General features: G+C 45.9%; 1 protein-coding gene across 1 annotated transcript in view; it reads left to right on the top strand.

Annotated features, from left to right (window-relative positions):
• Positions 1-2,412: 2,412 nt before the first annotated feature.
• The window catches only part of LOC121580059 (synaptotagmin-10), a 29,261-nt gene continuing 13,033 nt past the window's right edge, over positions 2,413-18,640 (top strand). Inside the window, exons 1-2 of the mRNA XM_045221700.1 lie at positions 2,413-2,678; positions 4,391-4,796. Coding sequence (XP_045077635.1) covers positions 2,492-2,678; positions 4,391-4,796 — 593 coding nt within the window. The 5' untranslated portion in view covers positions 2,413-2,491. The remainder of the gene's footprint in view (positions 2,679-4,390; positions 4,797-18,640) is intronic.

Here is an 18,640-nt window from a genome sequence, read left to right as displayed (position 1 = left end):
TGCAGATATCTGTAAATTGAAGCTGTAACCCTTTGATATAATAAACCTTTATAATCAAAGTACAGCGTTAGCGGATTTCCTTGTTTTCACAGCATAATTAGCAACGTTTTCTCGACACCACACAGGCGATGTAAACCTACCTGAAATATGCACCTGACAGCAAGTGGGCCAGTGGGAGGGCCAATGACTAAGGGGATGAGAGTTCTTAAGAAGTTAAAGGCATCAAAACCTTTTCCGAAAGTGCCTTTTTTTGTTTATTGTATGTAATTTGTGTTCCCAGAAGCCTGTGCCAGAAAAGCATTTTTTTTTTTCCATCTATTTTGTGGTGCAATACATTTTCATTTCAACCATTCTTGACTTTTGTTTTGTACATGTTTTTACATGTTGAATTAATGGTGTTTTGGTCAAATCAGATAACAATATGTTCCCAACCTTGTTCCAATATTTAAATGTAGTTGATTTATTAGTCAAGTATAGTTTTCAAACTCTATAGTACCAACATTTTAAAAATAACTGTTGGCTATCTTTTTGAGTGGGTGAATAAAAGTTGAAATCTCAATGATCAACGTCTCAACCAAATATTACCCAAATGTCCACATTTGAAATGACGTGGTGTGCCCAGTGGGTAGTGTCATCATCTTTCTGCTCATTCAGAAAAAAAGACACCATTAATGTTTCAAAACATCTCCACCATCAAAATAAACAACCTTAAAGTGGAACTCCAGTCTCCTTTTCACCTCATTTAACACCTGATTTACTTAACAAAAGGCACATCGCAATAGGTGGTCCAGGTAAGTCATGACAGCACTTTTGTCCTCTATTGTTACTCAATCAAGGGGGAAGGCCGATGACATAACGGATTCCCATCTGACCAAATCCTTGAATGACCTGCCCGCCTCCTTGAAGTTTGCGGTTGTTTATTGTGTGTACTTTACTGTATTTATACTTGGGATAAAACTTTTCAACAGTAAAAGTTCAAAAATCGCTGGAGGATGTCTTTAAAGAATATAGCTGTTAGAATATGACTGTAGAATGTGAACGTGACTGTAGAATATGGCTACAGTGGACGTTGTGATGGATGCAGCTATCAGTGGGACAGACCATATAGAGAAAGACATGAGAAAGAGACAGACAAACTAAATAGTCTCAGAAAAAGAATGCAGTGCTGTCCTTGCACAACCCTTTGTGCACAATCAAGGACATGTTCAGAGAATGTTCCAGTGAAAATCTGTCGGAGAGTGTACCCTGTCTACCCACCTAGTTGGCAAACCACAGTGATAAATATGACTGCTAGTAAAAATATATTAGATGACACTATTAATATTCATGTCCTTAGTGCCTGACAGTTGCCTTATCACCCATATTTAAATATTTGCCACTTTGCCTGTCAAGACTGCTAGAGAGTGTGGGTGTGTGTGTGTGTGTGAGTGAGAGAGAGAGAGAGAGAGAGAGAGAGAGAGAGAGAGAGAGAGAGAGAGAGAGAGAGAGAGAGAGAGAGATTAATGAATTAATGAACAATGTGGGAGCCAGTTCTGCCCATACACCATAGCTCTCAACAGTTTCACCAAACTGATAGAGGAAGTTAATTTCTCCCAAGGAGGCTGCTCATTATTAATGTCCTGTTGTCTAGGAGACTGTCTGCCTCTGCCTGTTGCCTGAGTGGCACCTTACCTCATCCTGGTCATGAGCTATCATTGTATTGCATTATGGATTCTTGGCAACGGATCCTACTTTAGCAATTGCATAAATTCATTTATAAGTGAAAACTGCCCCATGCTTGTTCCCAAAATATATTAATATTAATTTTTTTAAAGTACCTTTTCATGGCTCTGTGGCTGTGAAACTGATAGCATTGTTGCATATGCAATTCACATATTTTAAATGTTGAACTCTACTGGTACTGGCATATTGGATTTCAATTTGTTTTCCCCGGTGACTATTTTGTTGATACTGTTCTTACTTTGCCCTTTAAATATCTGTGGGCTCTTTTGGTAATTCAGTTGGCTAATTAAGATTCTGGCATTAGGTTGACATTTTAAAAAGAGAGTAGTATAATGTAGGTTGAGGAATCTCATCTTTGTCATTCAACCAAGGTTTATAACTTAAAATAGTATTTGTAGATGTCATTATAGTAAACCTTAGGCACAGGAATAATATTTGGAAGACTATTCAGGCTTCTGATTGAAATTGTGGGCATTCACAGAAGTAATGTCAAGCTTCACTGGTATTAGTCCAAGTCTAATGAGGTCAAATAGGCTATTTGTCAGTTCAATAGTGTGTAATTCCAACACTAGGGACTTGCTTAACCGGTGCTTCACTCCTATTGGACAGTGGCTGGTGGACGCCAAGTGCTGAAGAATCTTTTGTTCAAACACAAGAAGCGAGCTGGAAGTCAGTCCCGGCATTGCGCAGTGGATATGGATGTGGACGCCTCGTGCGCTCTGATCTTTGGCGTGGAGAGGCTGCACTCAGCGGCGCGCAGGGTGGCCAAATGAATCAACGCCCTCCCGGCTCCTCCAGCGTGCAATGGCTTAACAGGAGAGACATGAGTGTCCGAACGGAGGACAACATCAGCTTGTGCCAAAGGGCCCTTCAGATCGTTACGGAGCTCTGTCTAGCGGGGCATGTGGATGGGGAGAAATGCTCGGCTATATTTCCCTTGGAGAGCAACATACCAGGTAAAGGGAGCGCAGGTAAATAGGACAAAAGCAACGTTTTCTTCCTCTACCCCTCTTTAAAGCTTGCATCCCTCTATTTTGTCATGGTTTGGTTTCTCTGGCGTCAACCTGCTGCACAAGGTTGTATGAGAATGATGAGTTGAAACAGTAAAATGCGTTGAAAGTTAAACTTCACCTGACTAAACTTTTCCCTTGAAGTGCTGCGATGCACAACAGGTGAAACATCTGTGTCTGCAAAGGAAAAAGACTGCACCTGTTGCAGCATCAGTGTATTCTCATTTTTCCATGGTTCTGGCGCGTGCAATCTGATAGTGTGAGACCGATAGCTTGTTGAAAGAGGAGATGTGTTCTCAGTGATCCTGCATTCATTCACTCCATCATGCGCCAATTGACCAGCATGTCTGAGATTAGTCATACTGTTGGCTACCAGTTCATGTTCTTAACATAGATCCCCTTCTGTCAAATGAACCCATTTATTTGCTTGATAATGTCTCTATCGTTGATTTGGTGAAAGTTATATTGTAGCCTAGTCATTAGTGCCTTTTTTATTTTATGGTAAGGCTTGGATAAGATGTTGAAACAGTTCTAAATTCTACATATTATTTTTTTTGTAGGCTTGACAAGAAATAATAAGCTATATCATAACAGCATGTCATTATTCCCTCTGGGTTTATGTGAGTTGCATAAGACTGGAGCAGCTTTGTTTCTGATGCAATACTGTCTCTGATTTTGAGTAAAGTGAAACGGATGGGATGGAAATGGCGTTGGTCGGTCACTCAGTCAATCTATCTGCTAGATGGCATTTATTGCAGTAGATTTTTACTCTTCTAAACTAATGGAGTTAAATCCATGTGATAATTACAACACAGTTACACAATGCTTCATATTACTTGATGAACTGATAACTGTCTAGGCCTACCTGCTTGTGTAATTTCCATAACTACATTTACATTGGCAAACAAACTCAAATTAATTGTAAACCTCAGCTGTTTAGCATGCCTGTTAAAGTTAGTAGTCTGACAAATAAATAAGTGCTTTTAGTGCCACTTCATATAAAGTGGGACTGATTGTTGCCTATAGAGCCGCGTTCTTGTTTTTATGTAGGCTATGGCTTTGAGATGGTGCACCACTTTGATTACAAAGCATAAGTGTCCTTGTGAGAGTGAATAAGCAACAGGAGAGAGAGTAACACGGAGAAAGAACACAGCCAAGAACATGACATCATGCAGTGTAATATTCTGCACATTGCAATCCATAAACAGGTGTATACTGTCTAACTTTATTTATAAGAAACCATACAATTGTGTAACATGCACACAATGGAATGCATCATGCATTTTGTAATAGCCTGTGGTAAATCTTGGTTTGTGCATAAAGCCGGAACCATTGTATATAGTTGCAGAGGAAGGGATTGTGGTTTCCGAAATATTTAATTGTCAACTTGATCAAATATGGCAATGAAGAGCTATTTGGCTGTCCTGAGAGCTGTCCTGTCCGTGTGTCTGTCTTGGAATGAAGCTGTATGACTTTCTAACATCCTCTGATCTCTACCAAACGAGGGCATTTGCAGCCTCCTCTTTTACAGCTTGCTTTCTCTTCTCTTTTTTCTCTTGCATGTTTGTCTGTCACGCTCTGTTCATCGCTTGCCCGTCCTCTCTCTCCCTCTGTCTCTCTCTCTATCTGTCTCTGTTGATCTCTGTGGTCGCTCGTAGACATCTCTATCAGTCTCCTTGCTGTGGTCGTGGGTTTCTGTGGACTCGCCCTGTTGGTAGTCTCTCTCTTTGTCTTTTGGAAGCTGTGCTGGCCCATCTGGAGGAGCAAGGCCCTCTCGTCCCACGCCGACAATGGCCCCCGGGTTGGGCTCCCAGAGGCCCTTCCGCCGGCCCCCCAGCCCATCACACCCCTCCACAAGGTGGCACCAGTGGAGGAGGAGAAGAAGCCTGTGCCAGTGGTGAAGGTGAACGGGCGGTGCAGCTCCGTGAAGCTGCTGGAGGCAGCCATGAAGATCAGCCAGACGTCCCCGGACATCCCTGCTGAGGTGCAGATGGCCCTCAGGGAGAGGCTGGGCCAGCAGGCCAAGATCCAGAGGCAGACCACCGACCCCACCTCGTCCTCCAGGTAACATTATAGGACCCCTCCCAGAGTAGTTTTTGTCATGGCTATACTTGATGTGTATGGTTCAAGTGTCATCATTTGCCACTTGATGTCACTTGTCACTTGCTTGAAAGTATTATGTAAATAACTTTCACTCAAAGGAGGTTGGTGGCACCTTAATTGGGGAGGACGGGCTCGTGGTAATGGCTGGCACAGGATCAGTGGAATGGTATCAAATACAGAGTAGTGTCCCTGTCTCTTTCCTGTCTCTAGGTCTCTTTATCTGAACCACTCAAGTTCCCCCCCATTCTGATGGTATACATTTTTGGTTGCACTGGGTCTAAGGATTTCTGTGATGACAAGGTGTTATGTCATATGCATGCACAGAGCTGTGCACACATATAGTGGAGGCAGTGGAAGCTGCTGAGGGGAGGACGGCTCATAATAATGGTTCGAACGGAGCAAATGGAATGGCATCAAACACATGGAAACCATGTGTTTAATGTATTTGATACCATTCCACTGATCCTGTGCCAGCCATTACCACGAGCCCGTCCTCCCCAATTAAGGTGCCACCAACCTCCTTTGAGTGAAAGTTATTTACATAATACTTTCAAGCAAGTGACAAGTGACATCAAGTGGCAAATGATGACACTTGAACCATACACATCAAGTATAGCCATGACAAATGTCAATAAGACAGTTCAGGACAATTTGTGACGAATAACCTTAAAACGGCACGACACATGCAAACTAGATGCTCAGTAAATGACCTGAAGGAAGATCTCCCATGGTACTCGTCAACGGGGCGACAGCACGCCCCCTTGCTCCTCACACACACACACAAGCCCTGTAATCACCCCAGGCCACGTCTTGTGTTGGGCGGGCGCGAGTCATGCTGCCATGGCAACAGCGATAAGCAACCCCGGTAATGAAACAATCAGCTCCTCTTCTCTTTGTTTAAACAAGCGCGTCTGTAATTAGCGCTGCCGTAGGCTGGGAACTGACGTGCTGCGAGGCGATCGTCCTACTGAGACCCACTGAGCAGCTGCACTCCATCTCCTGCAGGAAGCCATTATTGACGCTTAAGTTTGTCATTAGGAACGTTGATGCAATTTATCGAGCCTGGCGCTTTTCATGAATTACACACTGACGAGGGGGGCAGAAAGGGGAAATTACATAGTGGCTCTCCTCCCCTTCTTTGAATCTTTCCTTCTCTTATTTTTTCCCCTACATGAAAAGCTTGCAAGAGCATCTGAGGGAGATTCAACCCTAAAAGTAATGACTTGTTGTATATGATTGAAAAGTATGATCAGTAGAGTTGATGGCAGGTCTATAATCATGTTACTGTTTATCTCTTGAAAGTATGCTTCCCAGTGCTCTCACAGAGTAAGACACTTAAAAAAACCTTTTACTGCAGTGGGCTAAATCAGGGACAAGCAGAGTGTTTTTTGGTAGTCTTAAACAAATCGACTTTGAAACAAAAGTGTACACATCACACACATGGTTATGGGCTTTAAAAAAAGAAGACACCTGTACCATGTCAGATATAGAGTTGAAAGGCATTCAATTTTGAGTTTGCATCCCAATTTTACACTTTATATACAGCATAGAAGACTGAAATATAACAAAACTGTTTGACATAGAAACACTGGATTTTCAGCTGTTAAAAAAAAAAAAAAAATGTTGATTAATTATGAAATTATAAAAAATATTAATAACATTCCACCGATGAGGCCACTCGGTCATTTGACGGCAGGAAAGGGCTACGAATATCTAAATTTAAATGTATCAGTTCGGCTGAATCTGAAGCACAAACCTATAATTTCCAATACAAATCATCACAATCACAACATTTACATTTACATTTACGTCATTTAGCAGACGCTCTTATCCAGAGCGACTTACAAATAGGTGCATTCACCTTATAGCCAGTGGGATAACCACTTAACAATGTTTATTTTATTTTATTTTTTTATTGTTTTTTATTTTTCATAATTTTTTTCTTTTTTTTGGGGGGGTGGAGTAAAGGGGGGGGTAGAAGGATTACTTTATCCTATCCCAGGTATTCCTTAAAGAGGTGGGGTTTCTTAAAGAGGTTGGGTGTACACCCAAGTAATTAGGAATAATTTGATGATGATACACTGCATGAAGGCATCCATTTTAGGAGACGTGGACAATGTGTTAATGCAAGACAAGGTGGGAGGAGACGCTTTGTGTCACTCTGGTCTTCAGGGCAAAACTATGAGGCTTTGCAACCATGTGACTTGCAGAGCGGGTGATTACCATGGAGAAGAGCAACAGATACATTCTGTTAACATCGATCCTCTCCGACAGCTACATCAGTATTCACTGCTTATGCATTGTGCAGACACACTCTAAACAAAGGCATTGACCAAGAGCAAAGTCTGAGAGAGGCTTGTACAGAATGTGCTAGTCTACTCTAATGGTGATTTTCAGACATCCCTCCAACAATCTCTGATGAAACGCTACAGAGCAGTATACAGTTGAAGTCGGAAGTTTACATACACCTTAGCCAAATACATTTAAACTCAGTTTTTCACATTTCATGACATTTTTACATTTTAGTCATTTAGCAGACGCTCTTATCCAGAGCGACTTACAGTTAGTGAATACATTTTTTTTTTTTATACTGGCCCCCCGTGGGAATCAAACCTACAACCCTGGCGTTGCAAACGCCATGCTCTATCAACTGAGCTACATCCCTGCCGGCCATTCCCTCCCCTACCCTGGACCAATTGTGCGCCACCCATGAGTCTCCCGGTCGCGGCCGGCTGCGACAGAGCCTGGATTTGAACCAGGATCTCTAGTGGCACAGTTAGCACTGCGATGCAGTGCCTTAGACCACTGCGCCACTCAGGAGTTCAACATTTAATCCTAGTAAAAATTCCCTGTCTTAGGTCAGTTAGGAACACCACTTTATTTTAAGAATGTGAAATGTCATAATAATAGTAGAGAGAATTATTTATTTCAGCTTTTATTTCTTTCATCACATTCCCAGTGGGTCAGAAGTTTACATACACTCAATTAGTATTAGGTAGCATTGCCTTTAAATTGTTTAACTTGGGTCAGATGTTTCGGGGAGCCTTCCACAAGCTTCCCACAATAAGTTGGGTGAATTTTGGCCCATTCCTCCTGACAGAGCTGGTGTAACTGAGTCAGGTTTGTAGGCCTCCTTGCTCGCACACGCTTTTTCAGTTCTGCCCACACATTTCCTATAGGATTGAGGTCAGGGCTTTGTGATGGCCACTCCAATACCTTGACTTTGTTGTCCTTAAGCCATTTTGCCACAACTTTGGAAGTATGCTTGGGGTCCATGTCCATTTGGAAGACCCATTTGCTACCAAGCTTTAACTTCCTGACTGATGTCTTGAGATGTTGCTTCAATATATCCACATAATTTTCCTTCTTCATGATGCCATCTATTTTGTGAAGTGCACCAGTCCCTCCTGCAGCAAAGCGCCCACACAGCATGATGCTGCCACCTCTGTGCTTCACGGTTGGGATGGTGTTCTTCGGCTTGCAAGCAACCCCCTTTTTCCTCAAAACATAACGATGGTCATTTTGGCCAAACAGTTCTATTTTTGTTTCATCAGACCAGAGGACATTTCCCCAAAAAGTAGGATCTTTGTTCCCATGTGCAGTTGCAAACCGTAGTCTGGCTTTTATATGGCAGTTTTGGAGCAGTGGCTTCTTCCTTGCTGAGCAGCCTTTCAGGTTAATGTCAATATAGGACTCGTTTTACTGTGGCTATAGATACTTTTGTACCTGTTTCCTCCAGCATCTTCACAGGTCCTTTGCTGTTGTTCTGGGATTGATTTGCACTTTTCGCACCAAAGTACGTTCATCTCTAGGAGACAGAACACGTCTCCTTCCTGAGCGGTATGACGGCTGCGTGGTCCCATGGTGTTTATACTTGCGTACTATTGTTTGTACAGATGAACGTGGTACCTTCAGGCGTTTGGAAATTGCTCCCAAGGATCAACCAGACTTATGGAGGTCTACAATTTCTTTCTGAGGTCTTGGCTGATTTCTTTTGATTTTCCCATGATGTCAAGCAAAGAGGCACTGAGTTTGAAGGTATGCCTTGAAATACATCCACAGGTACACCTCCAATTGACAAATGATGTCAATTAGCCTATCAGAAGCTTCTAAAGCCATGACATCATTTTCTGGAATTTTCCAAGCTGTTTAAAGGCACATAATAATAAATAATCTGTCTGTAAACAATTGTTGGAAAAATTATTTGTGTCATGCACAATCAGATGTCCTAACCGACTTGCCAAAACTATAGTTTGTTAACAAGAAATTTGTGGAGTGGTTGAAAAAAGAGTTTTAATGACTCCAACCTAAGTGTATGTAAACTGCCGACTTCAACTGTATATCAGTACATCACATCATCATATGTTACATCCAGGCACAACGCCAGGTGGTATGAGACTGGAGATCTGTCATGCTATTTTATTAGTGTACAACTTACTTCTGTAACGATCCCGGCAGTCTGAGTCGGGTCCTGTCTGTGGACTAGTTTTTCTGCTCGTGATCTCCAGTTTCCCGAGGGTTCTGGAACGCTCCGGGGAGCTCTCTTGATTTCCGCACCTGCATCCCATCAGCAATCTGCACACCTGGTCCTGATCATCACCCTTCTTAGGCTCTGGCCTAACATCCATTCCCTGCCGGATCGTTAGCCATGAACAGTAGGCAGTGGCGGCTGGTGAAAAAATATTCTCGGTGGGGCTGTGCCATACTTTTTTTTTTCCTGTAACCATCGCGATATATTTTAACACAAACTGCAGGACAGCAGTGCTCAGTGAAACATTCAGTAATTATTTAATGCCAATATTAAAAAGTTGAGGCATTCTTACACAAAAACATATTACACAAACCCAAGCCTTTCATTTGCATTTAAAGTGAACTTTTCACCATTGGTAGTAAACAGGCAACGCAACAGGCATGCTGTCAGAACAGAGTGGAAAGTGGACAATAACATGAAATTATTATAAAGTTTATAGGAAATCTTACACTGTATGAAAGGATGTATAATATAGAAATGGATATCAAGTGGATGAACTCAAACCTTTGACTGGAAGAATAGCATACAGTATTTTATGATCATACTAAATGTGACTAATTGTTAATGTGCTCCAGAACTGCAACAATTAATTGATACAAAACAACATATATACAGTAATATTAGCAAAGACACTATTAAGACTTTCTAGAGTACCATATATAACTGGATTTTTTATGCTAAGGTCAACTATATACAAAGAAACATGCGGCCAGAGCTGCTCTGTGTGTGTGTGTCTGTCATCTTATTTGTACAGGAATTTTGCCCGTCTGTCCTTCTGAGTGGCAAACCTCTCAATGACCCTTTGATTAAAGTCAGGAATGTCCCTGACAAGTTTCTTCTCCATGGAGAGCATGGCCAGAGCGTTCAGGCGATCCTGTGTCATGCTGTTTCTCAGGAAGGTCTTGATCCTTTTCAGTGTAGAGAAGCACCTTTCTGACTCAGCAGTTGTCATGGGTGTGGTGATGAGGATCTTGAGGAGGCTGGCAGTCTCTGTGAAAGTGCTCTGAAGGTTGTTCTCCATGAAGAACTGGTACAGGGGCACTGCACCACTACAAGCCTTGAACTCACTGTTCTCATAGATGAGGGACAGTTTGGTTTTGAGCTTGGCCTTGTTCAACATGGGGTACGCCTCCACGGTTGTTTCAAGCGCTGTATCGGGAACTTCACACTGTGTTGTGGGAACAACTCTCCGTGCAATAGTGTTGCGCTGATGAGGTGCTGGGTGAAGGAGAACCTCTCTTTGGCATGACTCAGGATGGTATCACATACCTGTAAAAGATACATCATCAGCTTTAATTTGCAATTAAGCTATTTTGATGCAAGTGATCCTGACTGACACATGCCTATGTCCAACTCAAGTATATGATTACCAAGGTGCTGATTGTTCAGGGTTTTGGCTACATACTACCAGGCCTGAAAAAAGTTCTAGGTGGGAAACACTGACAATTACATCACAACTTACCTCTATAGCCAACCTCTGTTGTTCTCCTGGTCCCAGCATCCTCCGTCGCTTGATGGGCTGTTGCTGCTCGTCAGATGCGCTGTCCCCACACAAAGAGGGAATTGAGGCCCTGGGTCCAAAAAATAAAGTTTAATTTGATAACTTGCAATCAGACTTCTTAACTCACTGTAATTCCCCCTCAACACACAACCAGTGACTTATATATATATATATAGACAGACAGACAGACAGACAGACAGACAGACAGTGTGTATATACACACAAACTATGTCTAGTAACTGCTTTTAACCTGTGATGTACATAATTAACTGATGTTATTACGTTTTAAAGCCTTTTTCTATTACATTTGTGAGAGGGATGCAACATAATTTTGTTCTGCTGTTCACTTAGCAATAAAGTTAATATTCAATAACAACTAGGCCTCTTCTAGAAATTGACCTGGTGGACACCTGAATAATTATTACAAACTGTGTAGTACTTTCCTGCATTATTATCAACGTCTGATTGTGTCTTCTCTTTCCTTTTAAAATACTAAAACAAATATAATTGTGACGGCTCTATGATAATCACTCACACAAGCACCAACTGGCAGTGGGTGGAAACGTCAGTCGTCTCGTCAGCTTGAATGGCGATAAAATCAGCACTCTTTACTTCCTCCAGGATGTAATCCTTAAGCATTGACAGCATACAGTCCAACAGCTCGTTCTGTATCGTCTTTGACGTGCCCTTAAAAACGGTAGCTGTCTTCAGGTGCTCCTCCAGCACACTGTCGAGGGAGGCAACAAAATCCACTAAGCCCCGGAAAATGCCGGGGTTGTCTGAGGAGTCAGTCTCCTCGTGCCCACGCAAGGCCAACTCAAAAGCCCCACAGAACTTCACACAATCGATAATTTTGGATAGAATGTGCCTGTTTTTATCCACCTCCTCATTGTGTTTCCTCACCGCAATCCTGTGGCCGTCATCCAGCTGCGTAGCAATGTTCACCCTTCCTAATACAGCTAGCTTTACAGAGTTGTCCATGTGTGCCCTGGTGTTCTCATGTTTCTTTACCTTCTCTGACAGGTGCTTCATATCCCCTCACTCCGGTACCTGTCCATGCTGAATCTGACCCCGTCGTTTTAAAAAAGCAAGCACGGAAAGCAAAATAAAGCATTAGCATCAGTGCACCCAGCTAGCCAAGCCTTCCTGGTGTACCAGCTACGGGAGAAGCCGCGCATATACTGCTTCCCTTTCTCGCTAGCCTGCTGTCTGATTGAGAGGTCAGGTTGATCTGGGCCCAGCTCTTTCACCCGAACTTTCTCTGACAAAGTTCTCCTCTCAAACGGATCTTGGAGGAGAGATTTCACCGAGTTAGGGTTGGGTCTTGGAGGAGTAACGTTTGCGTTCGCCATTGTTGTCTAGTAAAAATGGCGTCACTGGACCCCGGTCCTTATTTTATCAGGGGGCGAGCTTGGGGGCGTAAAATAATCGCCTCCTTGGATTCGATTTAAGATCGCTTATTGACTACATTTTATGTCATACATTCATATCTTAAATTAGCAATTGGCTTAACTGCTACGTAGACCCGCCTCCTCGGGGCACTTTCTGTACGCCCAGAGCTGACGAGGCGTTTGACAGGCAGAGGAAAGGTTGCGAATATGATTTTCTATCATATCTTACACATATTACTGTGTGCATTCCATATTTCAAACACACAAATATTGACATACTGATGTTTTTATTATTATTATTATTATTATTTTTTATTTTTTTATTTTTTAAAATAATTTTATTTAAGAAGCGGCGCCCTAGCGCCCTCTATCGGCCAGCCGCCACTGACAGTAGGTTTACCAGAGTATCAGTCTTAGAGCTTCTAGCGTTAGTTTTGTTGTTTTGCACCTTGTTGGTTTGTTGTTTACTTACCTCCGTTTTGTTCCATCTGCAGTCACTCGTCCGGAACCTTCATCCAACCTCTGCCTGGTGGTCGGCGGCTGCCGAGCCATGATTGGATCAACCACTGCACCCCTAACAACTAATCAACGCCGCCCGCTCTGTTCCCTGGATTATTCAGCATCACTCTTGAAGTTGTAAATAAACACTCACCTTCGTTTCAACTTACCTTGTCCTGGTCTGCTTCTGGGTTCTGGCTTAGTAACTCGTGACAGAACGATCCGGCCAGTAATGAACCCAGCGGACCTGGACTCTGTTCGCCATGCCATTACCCATCAGGAGAAGATGTTGGGCCATCATAGCACGGAGCTACAGGAGATCGCGTTGGCAGTTCGGAACCTTTCTACCGGTCTGACGGAGGTCCAGAACCAGCGCAAGTTTCCGGTGGAGGATCCACTACCGGTTTCACCCATCTCGCCTGCCGCGTCTGGAGCGGTGTCCTTCCGTGAGCCCAAGGTTCCGACGCCGGATAAATATGAGGGGGAGCTGGGAAGATGCCGTTCTTTCCTTATGCAGTGTGGGTTAGTGTTCGATCTACAGCCCTACTCTTATGCCACAGACAAGGCTAGGATAGCCTTTGTGATTGAGTTGCTGCGTGGTCGAGCGCTGGAGTGGGCTTCAGCCGTTTGGGAACGACAAGACCCCTGCATGGCTTCATACCAGGGGTTCACGGCCGAGATGAGGAAGCTTTTCGACCATTCCGTCCGAGGGAGGGACGCAGCTAGGCGCCTGTTTTCGCTTCACCAAGGAACTCGCAGCGTGGCCGACTTCGTGATCGAGTTCAAGACGTTGGCTGTGGAGAGTGGGTGGAATGAGGAGTCTCTGCAAGCGGCCTTTTACCAGGGTCTGTCGGAGCAGCTCAAGGATGAGTTGATCTCCTATCCGGAGCCTAGTGACCTGGACAGCTTGGTAGCCTTGTCTATTCGGGTGGATAATCGAGTCCGAGAGCGAAGGAGGGAGAAGCAATGGGGTCCGTCCAATCGATCAGCTTCTCAGGTTCCAGTCGGGTCGGGGATTGGACCAGAATACGTCGATCATCGTCCACCACACAGGATTAGTGGAGAGGTCCTGTCTCCCGATTCGGAACCAATGCAAGTAGGGCGGCACGGGTTAACCAAGGAGGAACGCCAACTCAGACGTAGGGACTAACTGTTGCCTCTACTGTGGTGGTTCGGGACATTACCTCGCCACCTGTTCCCGGCGGTCGTCAAACTGCGCGGCTCGCTAAAGTTGGGAGGACTTTTAGCGAGCCAGTTTCGACCTCTCAATACCTCTGTCAGACCCCGTTTCCCGGCTACCCTTGTGAACAGGAATCAGAGCTTAGCGATTAACGCTTTTATCGATTCAGGTGCCGATGGAAGCTTTCTTGATGCCGAGTTGGTGGAACAGCTGGGGCTTTCCAAGGAGCAATTGCCGGAAGCCATTGAAGCGACCACTCTGAACGGCAGTAGTCTGGCACGTATCACGATGAGGACTGAACCGGTTAAGATGCTGTTGTCGGGGAATCATTCGGAGATGATTTCATTCTTCATTCTGCCGTCTTCCCATGTTCCTCTGGTCCTTGGATACCCCTGGCTGAAGGAACACAATCCCACGTTCGATTGGGTGACGGGCAAGGTAACGAGTTGGAGCCTTGATTGTCATGCTAACTGTCTCAAGACTGCCTGTCCCCATTCGGTTCCCAGTCAGGTGATTGAGGCAAAACCCCCAGATTTGTCCCTGGTTCCCGAGACATATCACGATTTGGGGGAAGTGTTCAGTAAGCAGAAGGCTCTGTCACTCCCTCCCCACCGACCATATGATTGTGCCATCAACCTGTTCCCTGGAGCGGTCTACCCCAAGGGAAGGTTATACAGTATCTCCCGCCCTGAACGTGAGGCTTTGGAGACCTACATCAAGGAGTCCCTAGCTGCTGGTCTCGTTCGTCCCTCGTCATCACCCCCTGGGGGGCAGGATTCTTCTTTGTGGGTAAGAAGGATGGCTCTCTTCGACCGTGTATTGATTATCGGGGGTTGAATGACATCACGGTCAAGAACAAGTATCCCCTGCCCTTGATGAGTTCTGCCTTCGACTCCTTACAGGGTGCTACGGTGTTCACCAAGCTAGACCTACGCAATGCGTATCACATGGTCCGGATCAGAGAGGGAGACGAGTGGTTGACGGGTTTCAATACACCGATGGGTCACTTCGAGTATCAGGTGATGCCGTTTGGACTGACCAATGCTCCAGCGGTATTCCAGAGTATGGTGAACGACGTCCTGAGAGATATGATCGGTCTCTTTGTGTTTGTTTATCTGGATGACATTCTGATCTTCTCGAAGGAACCTTCCGACCACGTCCAGCATGTCCGGCAGGTTCTGCAGCGATTGTTGGAGAATCGCCTGTTCGTGAAGGCCGAGAAGTGCGAGTTTCACGCCCACACGACATCCTTTCTCGGGTACATCATCTCCAGGGGAGAGATTAGGATGGACCAGGAGAAGGTTAGAGCGGTTCTGGAATGGGCCCAGCCCGGTACGAGATTGCAGCTCCAGAGATTTTTGGGGTTTGCGAATTTCTACCGCAGATTCATCCGGGATTACAGCCGTGTGGCCGCTCCGTTGACTGCCTTGACTTCCAGTATCAGGAGCTTCAAGTGGAATCCGGAGGCGGATCGAGCGTTTCTGGATTTGAAGAGGCGATTCACCAACGCACCGATTCTCTCTCAACCGGACACGGCCCGTCAGTTCGTCGTTGAAGTGGACGCGTCTGATGTGGGAGTTGGCGCCATCCTGTCGCAGCGATGCTCCACGGACAGTAAACTCCATCCCTGCGCCTACTACTCTCGTCGCCTTTCGCCTGCGGAGAGGAATTACGATGTGGGTAACCGGGAGCTTCTCGCGGTGAAACTTGCCTTGGAGGAGTGGCGCCACTGGTTGGAGGGGGCGGAGCAACCGTTTATTGTCTGGACTGACCACAAGAATCTTGCTTACGTGCAATCGGCTTAGACGTCTCAACTCCCGTCAGGCCAGGTGGTCGTTGTTTTTCGGACGATTCAATTTTTTCCCTGACGTTCCGACCTGGATCTAAGAACGGCAAGGCGGACGCCTTGTCTCGGATGTTCTCCAAGACGGAGGAGAGTGGGTCCAAGACCGAGACAATTCTCCCCCGGAACTGCGTCGTGGGAGCTGTTAGGTGGAAGATTGAGGAGGAGGTGATGGCGGCCCTTCGGACGCAGCCCGGTCCCGGTAACGGTCCACCCGGGTCGGTTGTTTGTGCCTGAGTCGGTTCGTCCTGGCGGTCCTCAAATGGTCCCACGCCAGCAAGATGGCTTGTCACCCTGGCGTGGCTCGGACGATGGCGTTTCTTCGCAGACGCTTTTGGTGGCCTGCCATGGCCGAGGATACTCGGGGTTATGTTGCTGCCTGTCCAGTGTGTGCGCAGAATAAGAGTACCAATCGGCCCAGCTCTGGACTACTTCACCCCCTTCCTATTCCCCGGCGACCATGGTCGCATCTGGCCCTGGACTTTGTCACTGGGTTGCCCGCTTCTGAGGGGAACACGGTCGTTCTGACTATCGTGGACAGATTCAGCAAGTTCGCCCACTTTGTGCCAACTGCCAAGCTTCCCTCTGCCTCGGAGACGTCCGAGATCCTGGTTAGGGAGGTTTTCAGGGTCCACGGTTTGCCCAGTGATATCGTTTCCGACCGTGGCCCTCAGTTTACCTCTGCTGTCTGGAAGTCCTTCTGTTTGGCCATTGGAGCTACAGTCAGTCTCACATCTGGTTTTCACCCCCAATCTAATGGTCAGGCGGAGAGAGCCAACCAGAAGATGGAATCCACGCTACGCTGCCTGGCCTCTTCCAACCCCACCTCCTGGGTCTCTCAGTTGCCTTGGGTTGAGTATGCCCACAATACTCTCCCTACATCTGCCACTGGGATGTCTCCCTTCCAGTGCCTGTATGGCTACCAACCTCCCTTGTTCCCTTCTCAGGAGAAGGAGCTCTCAGTGCCTTCTGTTCAGGCCCATATTCGGCGTTGCCACCGGACCTGGCATCGGGCCAGAAAGGCACTCCTTAGAGTTTCGGACCGGTATCAGCTCCAGGCGAATCGTCGCCGGATCCCCGCTCCCACCTATACCATCGGAGATAGGGTCTGGTTGGCCACACGGGATCTTCCTTTACGGACTGAGTCTAGGAAGTTGTTACCGAAGTTCATTGGTCCGTTTGTGGTGGAGAAGGTGATCAATCCGGTGGCAGTTCGACTCAAACTCCCGAGACGCTCAGAGTCCATCCCACCTTTCATGTCTCCTGCCTCAAGCCTGTTTTCCTCAGTCCTCTGTTGCCTCCTCCGCCTCCTCCTCCTCCTCCTCGGATGATCGGAGGTGGTCCTGCCTACACGGTGCGACGCATCATGGATTCCAGACGGCGGGGCCGGGGTTTCCAGTATCTCGTGGACTGGGAGGGGTATGGTCCTGAAGAGAGGAGTTGGATTCCGCGGCGACAGATCCTAGATGCTGACCTCATCCGTGACTTCTACCGCCTCCATCCTGGCGCTCCGGGGAGTCCGCCCGGTGGCGTCTGGCCGGAGGGGGGTACTGTAACGATCCCGGCAGTCTGAGTCGGGTCCTGTCTGTGGACTAGTTTTTCTGCTCGTGATCTCCAGTTTCCCGAGGGTTCTGGAACGCTCCGGGGAGCTCTCTTGATTTCCGCACCTGCATCCCATCAGCAATCTGCACACCTGGTCCTGATCATCACCCTTCTTAGGCTCTGGCCTAACATCCATTCCCTGCCGGATCGTTAGCCATGAACAGTAGGTTTACCAGAGTATCAGTCTTAGAGCTTCTAGCGTTAGTTTTGTTGTTTTGCACCTTGTTGGTTTGTTGTTTACTTACCTCCGTTTTGTTCCATCTGCAGTCACTCGTCCGGAACCTTCATCCAACCTCTGCCTGGTGGTCGGCGGCTGCCGAGCCATGATTGGATCAACCACTGCACCCCTAACAACTAATCAACGCCGCCCGCTCTGTTCCCTGGATTATTCAGCATCACTCTTGAAGTTGTAAATAAACACTCACCTTCGTTTCAACTTACCTTGTCCTGGTCTGCTTCTGGGTTCTGGCTTAGTAACTCGTGACAACTTCCCTACGAGAGATAAAGATTTTTTACATTGGTTCCTTTTTTACATTTAGCAGATGCTCTTATCCAGAGCAAATTACATTATTGTACTTTTTCCCGTACTGGTCCCCCATGGGAATCAAACCCACAACCCTGGCGTTGCAAGCGCCATGCTCTACCAACTGAGCCACAAGTGTTTGATTAGAGTACGGATACTGAGAGCCCATCCCTGATCCTATAAGATTGAGAAAGCGGGAGATAGAAAATGGGTTATCTTATGGAAGAAAATAATGAATGTGGCTCTGGAGAAGAAGCATATGAATGTAGGGAGAGGTAGAGAAAGAGAGAATGTCTCTACTGGGGTTGGGATGGCAGGCCTACTAAAACTGATTCTGGGTCAGGGCTGACACAATAGGGAAGAATCTGTGTGCAAATTTGGATGAAATCCTCCAGCCTCCGCCATTATCACCTTCTCCAGTGTATACTATTCATCCTCTTGGATGCCCTTCACTGAATGTTCTAACAACTGTAGGAATCATGGGAGGTTGTAAATTGATGTCCCTTGTCTGAAATAATAGGACTTCCAAAGTGTCTTTCACAAAGAACACTGTGTCCTATTGTGTCCCAGAAAATATGTTAGAACATGCAAGGCACCTCTTTATAAGAGGTTTGAATATACTGTGATGTTTTTTTCATATCCCATATGTGTTGTGTTTCCCACATTTTTATAATTTGTACCAAAACTAACCCTGTCGGATTATTGTGATCTTCTTATTGGCGTCAGTAGGGGGGGA

The sequence above is a fragment of the Coregonus clupeaformis genome, chromosome 7 (assembly GCF_020615455.1).
Source record: "Coregonus clupeaformis isolate EN_2021a chromosome 7, ASM2061545v1, whole genome shotgun sequence".
NCBI classification, from domain to species: Eukaryota; Metazoa; Chordata; class Actinopteri; order Salmoniformes; family Salmonidae; genus Coregonus; species Coregonus clupeaformis.
The sequence above is the reverse complement of the archived record's forward strand: the minus strand, read 5'-3'. Positions and strand labels throughout refer to the sequence as shown.